The sequence below is a fragment of the Typopeltis vanoorti genome, chromosome 11 (genome assembly GCF_054136105.1).
Source record: "Typopeltis vanoorti isolate ZY-2024b chromosome 11, IOZ_Tvanoo_1.0, whole genome shotgun sequence".
Taxonomy (NCBI): domain Eukaryota; kingdom Metazoa; phylum Arthropoda; class Arachnida; order Uropygi; family Thelyphonidae; genus Typopeltis; species Typopeltis vanoorti.
Window position 1 is genome coordinate 61,695,863 of NC_143559.1, and position 11,551 is coordinate 61,707,413.

Below are 11,551 nucleotides of genomic sequence, written 5' to 3' on the forward strand. Positions count from 1 at the left end.
AAGCATGTACGTATAAAAGCCAATAATTTTAATATTGACATTAAAAAGCTAAGAACTTCATCAAAACAAACATTAAGGTCCAATGTTCCAGCCGATTCTCTAGAAGAGTATTTCAGGAGAACTATTTCATTCCATTTATTGACCAAATATTGACTCAACTTCATGAACGTTTCACTGGGCACCGCAACATTTTGAAATATTTTTTTTCTCTTCTACCAAATGGAAAAGATGCTCCAAAACAGCAAGTGCAATGGAAGATTTTCGTCAATTGTGTGAATTTTTTTTTATGCCGATGATTTGCCTTATACAAATCCATCAATTTTGAACGCCGACTTCAAGTCGTGGTATAAGAAATTTGAAAAACCGTTTGCAATAGCTCCATGCAAAAATGCCGTTGATGCAGTTTCAAAGTGTGACAAAATGATATTTCCTAACATCTATAACTTATTAAAAATACTTGTAACGCTTCCGGTAACAACATGCGTCAGTGAAAGGTCATTTTCTAACTTACGCCTTTTAAAAACCTATTTAAGATCTACACAATCACGATTGAACGGACTGGCTTTGCTATATATATATACACACACACACACAGAGATTAATGTAACCATGACTGAAATAATTCAAGAGCTTTGTAAAAAGAAAAGAAAACTGGATTGATTTTATTCTTTAAATAAATTTTTATAATCACCTAATGAATTTTCTTTTTCAACAATTCATAGTGCAGATCCCTTAATTTTCCCATTGCTAAAACACCTTTGTGGGCACGTGCATTGTCACCCTTCGCAAGATAATTAATAAAAAAAAAAAAAATGCCGGCCTGGTTGGCCGAGTGGTTAGCGTATCCGCTCTCCAGCCAAAAGGCTGCGGGTTCGAATCCCGCCGTTGGCATGGATGTTGTGATTGTCTGTGAAAGTACTAGTGGTGGTAGTCGGCAGTAGATGGCGTTGGTGTTAGATGATGAAGGTTGGTGGAGTAGTGAGACGAAGAGTTGTAGAGTAGATGCTCCCCCTCGATGAGTCTTTGGACTCCGTGGAGGTGTGATGTAATAATAATAATAAATCCCTTTAGCATCCCAAAACACCGATGGCATGACCTTTCCTGCTGATGGAACTGACTTTATCTTCTTTGGCGTTGAACAACCGGCTTCTATCCACTGTTTCGACTGGTGTTTGGATTCTGGTGGGTAATGGTGAATCCAAGTCTCATCCATAGTAATAAATCGACACACAAAATTTTATTCTTGTTAAAACACTCCAAATTTTTCATGCGAGTTCGTTTTTGAAATGTTGTGAGCAAGCGCTGCACCCATTTTGCGCAAAGCTTTTTCATTTGCAATTCATTTGCAATGCAAAATATATCCTACTCGTTCTTTTGAAATTCCTATAGTCTCAGCAATTCCACCCAGTTTGACTCGCCGATCATCCAATACCATATCCTGCACCTGATCAATGATTTCTGGTATTGTTACACTTTTTGGACGTCCTTCACGTGGATCATCTTCAAGGCTGGTACGGCCGCGTTTAAACTCGGCAGCCCATTTCTTAATTGTCGAAAACGAAGGAGAAGAGTGCCCATAAACTTTTATGAACTTCGAATGAATTTATTTTGGTGTTAAACTTTCTTTTACAAAGAATTTTATAACCGTACGATACACTTTTGCTTCAGACAGCTGTATAGAAAACTACTTGATAAGATGACTTGCACTTTCACATGGATGCTTACGACAAGTGTACCAACTTAAAGGAAAAAAAAATCTTGCCGATAGTGTTGCCATCTATGGTCGAGCCGAGAACGTTTCAGACCACCCTCGTCAGTTCCGTAGAAACGTCATAAAGTAGGAAGCATTGCATTCTCCACACTCTTCAGATACCTCTGAGTGCAATGTTCGTGGCATTACAAATAGACGTCCGAGGCCAAAGCAAGAAAAACAGGACCCTACCATCACACCGCCACCTCCGAATTTCATAGTTGAAGTTACGCACTCTGGTAAGAGACGTTCACCAGGTAGCCGCCACACCCACAGCCGTTCGGTAGTGGGTGTAGCATGATTCGCCGCTCCATAACACAGCTTTCCAAGCCTTCCACGTCCCACCGCATAAGCTTTATGCATCACTGAATACGACGGTGCATGTTGGTTGAGATAATGTGGAGCTTGCATATTGCAGTCCTACCGTGGAAACCCATGATGTGAGCCTCGATTCTGAATGTTGTTGTGCAGATTCATGTTCTAGTCGATTCCTGGCATTCCGCGTTCAACGTGTTGGCCGGAGAATGGCAGTTTTTACGTATCATCCTTCAGAGAACCCTAAGGTCACATTCGGTGAGTGTGGTGAATCGTCCACTATGGATAGAACTTGCAGTTGACTCCTTGCGCTTCCATTTCAGTATGCTATCACTGATTATTGATTTGGGATGGCCCAATTTGTCAAAAATTGATCGAACAGATAGACCTGCAACATGGCATCCTATCACAGCTCCTCTTTCAAACTCCGTCAGTTCCCTTCTCGCAGCCATTTCAACCGGACACAATTGCACTGACTTGGGAGCATCATATTCCTCCAATTTATACTGGCTACAAACACATGACTCATTACATGGCAAGATGCCCATAGATATGTTCGTTGACTTCTTTCCAAGCCGTGTATACGCCAACACCTGATAATATAACGCTGATGATTTAAGACAAACTCAATCTTCGCTATTCCATACACCCAAGTGGCGTTTCTGACAAGTAAGTTATGAAATATTCGCTTTGTCCCACCTTTTGTATTTCTTTATGTGACTCCTACCTAAGAAAGATTGTAAACCTATCGTACATTCGTTGCTGTGGGCGAGCTAATTTGGTTATAGAGAGGAGAAACTATCCATTCTGCCAACCGGGCTCAAAGTTATCATTTAATCATGAATATGACATCTTATATTACAAAAACATATTACAAAAAAAAAATGGAGGTTTATTTTGCGTGAAATTATCCTTACATTTAATCAACAAAAATACATTCACTTATAAAACCTTTAGAACAATCACCGTATTCTTGTTAAACACATCCAATAAAGGACCAATCAGGCCTCTTGTAAAACTCCTGAACACTTAACCTTACAACTACCACGTTCAACAGTCATAATGCATTATCAATAAAATCTTGCATGCCACTGATTATATGACGGGCAATAAACTTATAAACGGCGAACCATGCGTCCTCCATTTCTGTTGTCATCTCCTCCTGCAGAACAAGCTTTAAAACAGATTTTAGGGCCTCCCAGAGATCCTATTGAAACAAGATAAAATGTTAAAATATTTTCTAAAGATAGATATTAAAATTGTTAATATGTTTTATGTGTTCTAAAAGGTATAATTTGACGTAACATTTTATTTTTACACAAATCTCTACAAGATTCATGTTCTAGGCGATTCCTGGCATTCCGCATTCAACAACTCATTTAAAACGATTTTGATCAAAAAATGGAATATAGCTATTTCTTAGGCTTCTAAGTATCCATTAAAAAAGTCAGTAAATGAGGGACTCCTCCTCCGCAGACACCTCAATGGTCACTCATTTCAACCAAATTATCCATATGTATTTTTTGGAGTTTAAATTTATGATCCTATGAGAATTTTGTACCAATCACATAAAAATTAAGGGAAGTTGTACGTAGGATCGCAGACACTTCTGCAGGTTGCAGGGTTTAACCGATTTAGATTCAAACTACGATTAACAGCTGCTTCGGACATTGGTCACTCTGAAAACTTAAGCCGGGTTGGACTAAAGTGATTCAGCCTAATAACCGAAAGGCTATCGCATAAATGTAGAGAGGTTCTTTTCAAGGGCAAAGGAAGGAAAGCACAGATTCTAAAGAAGGTAAAAGTTAAGGCGTACCGTGCTTGTTAACCTCCAAATTGGAGAAGCTACTTAAGAAAAAGAAAAGCCAACCAAACTGAGGAAGCGGAAGATTGCATGCATTTTAGAAGTCACTATCTTTTTTATCACGTGGCTCCAACGCATGAAACGTTGCAAAGCTATAGTACATTAGTACGGTGAGTTGGTTTATAATTTCATCTTTTTTACTTAATCCGGAAACACAGCTGTAGACACCAAACATTTTTAAACTATTTCAGATCTCCAATAAGCGTGGTGATAATCTACACTGGGAAAGGAAATTTATCTCTCACTTAAAGACAATTACAAGCATGCATGTCCGATACGGGATTCCAACCAGCAGTCTACTGTTTAGATAGCAGATAAGCGAACCACTTGGCAAACCAGACCGGATTATTGTTTGAATTGTTGGGAGTGTGAATTGCCCTCTAAAATTCGTGCAATTTCATAAAAGATGCAACAACATTACCACTAATTATTGAAAATAATATCAGTAAAGTTGAAGTGCTCCTAAACTGCAAACATCCGCTTCTTCAGTAATTGGCTCAATTTTTACATACAAGATACTTTCTTAAATGAAATTTTAGCACTATTTCAATCTTCAAAAGATAGAGACCTCTGTGAAGTAGCTCAAATGAGAGAATCCAATTCATCAGCAAAATCAATCAATAATAATAATCGTCTTATTAATATTAAGCAAAGAATAGGTAAAAAAAAAAATAAGATACTTACATCAAACATTTTTTTCGTTACCATAGCCTCTGCGTGTTTGGTTCCTAACTCATACAGCATTTTGGTCATCTCAGTAGTATCCTGAAGATTTTTTAATGCTCTTCCCAGAAAATGTAAAGTCATTACTGTGTGACGTTTTAGCTCATCTCGGTCCACCACAAATATTTCTTCCTCTACATCTTCTATATCAATTACATCATTTTGTGATGGTTCATCATGCTCAGAAGGAATATATCTAAATAGTTTACACAAGTCCCGATAATCGTCTACAAGCCTGTAAAAACAGAATGGTATTATTTTACATTTCTAAAGCCATTTTACTATTATATGAAAGCGTGTAAATAACCCCAACTAGAAAAACAACTTAATCGAGAGCCTGTTTTTTTTTTTTTCGTTCCAAAGCTTCGAGCAGAGAATGACTAAATGAGATCATGACCGTATAAGATCAAGAGGAAACTATGAATTACTTCAATTAAGAACAACATAATGATCGAAATTACTTCTTGGGATGTAATTCATATTCTGATTCCTGGGAAATTTCAACGGTCAATACAGGAAGTACAGTGGCAGAAGAAATTTGAACGACACATAGCAGTTCTCCACGTTAATCATGGATCACACCAACACCAAACTTCACGAGTAAGATATATGAATATAGCTACACTAAGCTCCAACTCAATACGCAAAACATGCAATTTTAAGTAGAAACCGACGATCACTAAGGAATGCTTCGCATCTGGTGAATAGTCCATGCATTAAATAATTCATTTTTGCATAACAGCAGCAGGAAGGAAACACAATTGTAACTAAAAGTGTAAAAAGAAAGGCACTTTCGTATACACGTAGAGCTGTATATAAAACAGCATAGGTTAGGTTAAAAAATGTTTAATTTTCTTGACCAAAAAGCTCTGGAAAAACTTTTATTGGGATTATATAGATCAAGTGCATATAATAAGCAACTAAGTTATACCAACTAGTTTCACCAACTAAGTCTGTTGGCATCTTCAGGGTACATAACTGATGTAAGGCACTAAAAAGTAAAAAACTGTTACAAACTATAATCAACCGATTCTAATTATATTAAACAAAGAACAGAGCGCGTACAATACCACGTACAATACAATTTCCACGCTCTATGAATGTATTGTACGCGCTCTGTTCTTTGTTTAATATAATTGGAATCGGTTGATTATACTTTGTAACAGTTTTTTACTTTTTAGTGCCTTACATCAGTTATGTACCCTGAAGATGCCAACAGACTTAGTTGGTGAAACTAGTTGGTATAACATAGTTGTTTATTATATGCACTTGATCAATATAATCCCAATAAAAGTTTTTCCACAGCATAGGTTAGGTTAAGGTTTTTTCGTTGTTTTGAAGTATAGCCAAAATGGAGTAAAGCTGCGAGGACAAGTAAATAATGCGTGTCCGGTTGATTTGTATCGTGGAATAAAAACCGTTATAAAGGATCTATGCACCTAAACGGAATTCAAGCTCTGGTGTCTCCAACCTAAGACCATCGTCATTACTGACTTAGCTACGGAGGCTACTAAAATGTAAATCAAACTACCCAATCTGTACTAAAATTGAATTTATGAATATAAACTATGTTTCGATGCGACATAGTTTATATTCATCCCATGCCTGTTGTTTATCGGAGATAGAGCGGTACTTGTAGCTCTATATTCTACATTAAAATGTTGAGATTTTTTTTTGTATCATCCTTCCGAGAACCCCTTGATCCCTTCATGTCTGTGGTCTTCCTGAGTACTTATTGACTGAGGCAGCATCGCATTACCATCCACTGCTACATTATGTACAAGTGACTTTGGGTGATGTAGTATTTTTCCTATGTCACAAGTGGTTAGGCCATTGATATTCCATCCTATGATACTCCTCTTTCAAAATTCGTAAGTCATGAAATGGTGTATTCCGTAATAACAGTCTTATACCCCGAAATCATTTATAACCAAAACAATACTATTGCACAAATGATTTTATTTGCCTAATTTTGTCATTAAAATGTAAGTCCTAAATGGATTCACATTTCATTAACTTTCATCCAGCTAAAGACAAATTATTGGTATGATTTCGAATCGTACGATGCATACAGTGGTCAAATAAACGCGTTAACAGGTACTGTTATGATGGTGTACATAATTACTGGAACTTGATCGGGGTTGAATTTTCGATTATAATATGTAGTTTTCTTTTGTAAAATACAAACTGACAAGCGTGTCACAAATTAGAGTGTGGTTTATGCAGGTTCCTCCTAGGACACGTCAATGTATTTTTAGAAGCATTTCGCAAAATACTTAAGCACCTATCACGTGCATTTTTTCTATCTGTACACATCTGGCTGAAGATTATTATTGAAATTCTTTATTCTAAATCCTTGTACAAATTCTTCGAACTGTCTCAGTATTTTCGTGTTCAATGGGAACTATTTATAGAGGCGCAAATACGAAAATGTGTTAAAATTATATAATAAGAATTTCGCTCTGACTCAGTGGATTGACTAAAATTTAGAAGATAGAATTTCTGAATCAAAGAATTATTTTTATTAGTAAAACGGTTAGAAATGTTGCAAAAATTCAGACATTCAATAAGCCCCTTTCAGATTTTGTTTTTATTTTTGTTTTATGTGAATTCAGCTTATGAAAGGTTGAATATCTATCGTATACTTAGTATCGTGGGTAAGCAAAGGTTAAATAATCCGGTTTCCCATTGCTCTGGAGATCAAATACGGACTTTATCAAGCCACTTAAGCGAAGTTTGGTGTCCCATCCAACGACGAAAATCGTCTACCACCTAAAGAAATGTATAAAGGCGCATACGTACAACGTAATTAAAACTCTGTTGGTTGAAGAATGTCAAGGCTGTCTGTCTGCTCAAGGTTAGATTTTGGCAGGAAAAATATAACTTCAACTAACATGGAATCACGGAGGCATATTCTAGTGGGCATCTTAAACACTAAAGGTTATGAAATTCCAGAATGGGATCATTGATATATAATATAATATAATATAATATAATATAATATAATATAATATAATATAATATAATATAATATTTATATTATTAAAATGAAAATATCAAACATTTCAATAAGATTTGTATAGCCACTCCCCACACTCGAGGAATAACGTAAATGCGGTCTGTCGGCAATTACGAATCTAATACGTTTTCGAATTTTGCTAAACTCTTAACACCAAGGTTAAAATAAAATGCGCCGACTTGAAAAAATCATATTCCCCTCTTAAAACCATGTACAGTATTTTAAGGTGATTGACTTACAGATCCAAGCCACGTATCTTCATAATTTTAATCAAAAATTCACTTTAAATCATGCGATTCATAATTTCTATGCAACCATTCCTGGGAAAAGCTTCAATGCAAAATAAAAAAATAAAATAAAAAAAATTCAGACAAGAAGGTTTAAGTGAAAATTAAGGTAAACATTGAGTACCTTAATTAAATACAATACAATAATAAAAAAAAATAAAAAAAACGAAGAACATAATAATAGGTTGCAACCGGTGGATGAGATGATGAGATGGAAAAGATATGTTTATACATATCTTTTCGGGGTGGGGAGAATTGCTACCATCACCGAATCAGTTTTATAAACTTACAGGCTCACTTTTGTAAGAAGAAAATAAAAAGACGAAGTTCTGAAATTTGATAAATATAATATAAATATGCACAAATAAAATGTTCATGAAATATTTAATAAATATATAAACAACTACACTGTATCAATTCATGAACTCTATGAAATTATACTGACAATCTATCAAATACATTAACAAATCAAATTGGACACAATTTATGATAATATTAAGACTGGAACAATTCACGTTTTTTTTTTGTTTTGTTTTTTTTAACTTCATCGACGCTTGATAAAACATAAGAACCCGTTAACTAACAGTTCAATCTTATTAACCCATTTCTTACTATTATTTTATATTGCATTGCAAGTAAAAAGAAAATGATAAATCTGTAATTATTTATAAAATATTCTCATTCTTTGAATAACAGAAAACTGAGATCTCAGCTTTGAAGTCTGTTTCGAAAATAAGGCCATTTTCGAGACGGATTATACAACTTTCAATTTAGAGTCTGGTTAATCTCTGTGTGTTGTGAATTCCTTTCAAATTTGTAGTAGTAAAACTACAGCAATTACATTAAGAATAACAGAACAACCACATTAGTTCCATTCTATAATCGTTTTGGAAGTTAGGATGTACTTTATATCAGTGATGATGCAAGCACCGAAGGATGCAAACGATCATTCCCTTCCCTCCCCTCTCTCTCTCTCTCAAGAAATGGAAATATTTCTCTAATCTCGACTTAGAAAAATTGTCACTGCACCACTAATACCTCTCGTTCATAATCAAACAGTTCTGGTGATTTAAGATGTTTCCATAGCAACGATAGATTCTATTTTAGATTCGTTAGCGTATCTCTCCACTATCACGATCATAATATAGTCCATAAATACTCTTTCTTAATTTAGTTGTTTGCTATCGCTACTCACTCCAAAGCGTTGTATGTTTTGCTTTTTACTACATATATATTAGTATTTTTTTACTGTTTACTATACATATATTTATATTATGGGACTCTCACCCGTAAGCCTCGAATACCTTAGTGTACCGTGGTGGGTCTAAGAATTTTTTAAAAATTACTTTTATATATTTTTTGTATTTTTATTTATTTGTACATAATCTGGAACTCCACTAGAGACCAAACCAATCAGGCCATCCGAATTTGAACTATGTAATGAATTTAACAATATATATATATATATAGTAAAAAATAAACCATTGATAAAATGAGTAAGAAATAAAAAAACTTTTTATTTTTTTAAAAATTTTTACTTAACACTTAACCACGTAAAGATGTTATTCTTTACTTAGCATAGCATTATAATACACAAGCCTTCGCACATGTATGTGTAAATTCGTTTTTGAACAAGTTTTGTTCTCGTCTAATACAGCGGTACTCAAAAACCCACAAGTCTTCATGCCATGAAAAACCAGACAACATAGAAACCAAGTCAATGCAATAATGAAAGTGTGAGTGTAATTTGTATTGAGACTCAGCCTATTGGCTGAGTCTCGATACAAATAAAACCGCTTTACTCATAATGTTTCATCACAGTATAATCCTGAATGATTGCTTGCGAACCTAAGTTAATATCTAAAAAAAAAAAAAAACATTCTCAGTAGATAAACAGTAAGCTGTTATGAAAAGACGTTGCCATTTCTCCGTTGATACTAATGGCAAAGTGCTGTCCTCTCTCCAGGCATTTATGAGATTTCCCTGTCAGAATTAGACACGGCCAGAAAATCGATAATGACAAATTTTACAACTTTCCTACGCATGCTCAGATGGATTATCGCACAGAAAATACGGTTACCCTCACGTTCGATTTAAGAATAAAAAGGAAGGAGAAACTTCCCTAATCGTTACTAATGTCGTATTCTCCGCTTTCTTAAGCCTAACGGTTATTTATTTACAAAACTTTCCTGTTCGCATTTTAGTCGGATAATTCTGCCTCAGAATGCTAATCGCTGGAAGGAATGAAAGATGTTTGAAGTTATCATATGAAAATGATCGTACAGTGCTAAGCTAATCTGTAAACTAATTCATCGTACGAGATATTAATGAAAGGTGAAGTTATAAAATGAATTGCAGTAATGGCAAATAGCTCTGATTTTTTGTTTTCAAAAATGAGCATGAGACATATTATAACATTTTTGAAACATTCTTCGTGCAGAAAAAAAAAAAAATAGCGATTCTACACCGCATATTTTCACTTCAACGTGTTTTAAGCCCAAACTGAAACAAGCTGTGGAAATTACTTTAAAATAGAAAAATATTAGATAAGATGAGATTCAAAATAATTTCTACCTTAAATTGGAGAAATATTTCAGGAATGGGTGGATAGTTTTCAAACATCAATAACCTGTTCAAATAGTTATTATAAAAACTCATTAATAATACATAATGTTCTAGCTTAAATGCGACTTACTTCTGGTTAACCAAATCGGCCACGCCGGAAATATTCTGCGACATAAATTCCCAAGATTCTTTGATTAGGACTATTTGCTTAGCAGTCATAGTCTTTGAAAGCTGTTTTTCGCTTTTACCTTTCATCAATTTATGGTGACTTCCAAAACACCCCATGATGGTCGAAGTAGGGAGCCCTAAAGGAGGAAAAACAAAATGCCAAGAAAAAGTGTAGCACTTAAGTGAATCTCTAAGAACTTGCATTATTTAAATTTTACTTCAAAATGTGATTTAGTTTTGAATTTTAATTTAAAATTCAAAATTAATATATATATTACTTATGATATCAGCGTATACAATTTGTAAATTATAATTCGACTAACAGGTTACATGGAATTGCAAAGATGAATACTGTATTATTTACGATTGCGTTTTCAGATAAATTTATAATACGCTTCTACAGAAAGTAAAAAAAAAAAAAAAAGTTAAATCCCGGTGGCATAAGTGGCGTAGCAATTGAGGGGGGGGGAGGCACGAATGCTGCTGATCATCTTGGGAGAAGTTAGCTGTAAGGAGAAGGGATACATATCGAAAAAGCCTGCTGGTAACTAAGTGGATGAAATCGGCCCTACGATAAGATGTTGGCAAAGCATGGATTTGTCGAAAACTGTATTTCTCTAATTACAAAACCAAACCAGAATTTACAAAATTAGGGCTTTTTATATTTCATTAAATCTTCGAGGGATGACTCGGATGGACAGATGATGCCTTTAGCTTATGACTGGGGTCGAAACATAATGAAAAAGTTTTGAGCTGAAAGCTTAGTTGTTTTCAAGAGGGATTGATACATTCTAAGGCCGTTATAACGTTCTTTCTAAGTATACTGTAGGTGTAGGAAGTTGAAATAACTTCGTGTCTTC

The 11,551-nt window shown here is 34.8% G+C and overlaps 1 protein-coding gene across 1 annotated transcript; it reads right to left on the reverse strand.

The window, feature by feature from the left end:
* Positions 1-3,122: 3,122 nt before the first annotated feature.
* Positions 3,123-10,808, reverse strand: LOC150101656 (uncharacterized). The gene is made up of 3 exons (XM_090399887.1): positions 10,654-10,808; positions 4,614-4,887; positions 3,123-3,272 (listed from the first exon to the last, which is right to left on the reverse strand). Exons 1-3 carry the CDS (start codon positions 10,806-10,808, stop codon positions 3,123-3,125), a joined length of 579 nt encoding a protein of 192 aa, XP_090256013.1.
* Positions 10,809-11,551: the final 743 nt, after the last annotated feature.

Coding starts and splice junctions, on each gene's coding strand:
- LOC150101656 (XM_090399887.1), bottom strand. CDS start 10,808: ATGGGGTGTTTTGGAAGTCACCATAAATTGATGAAAGGTAAAAGCGAA. Junction 4,888..10,653: donor GCCGATTTGGTTAACCAGAA/GTAAGTCGCATT, acceptor CTGTTTTTACAG/GCTTGTAGACGATTATCGGG. Junction 3,273..4,613: donor TAACGAAAAAAATGTTTGAT/GTAAGTATCTTA, acceptor TTGTTTCAATAG/GATCTCTGGGAGGCCCTAAA.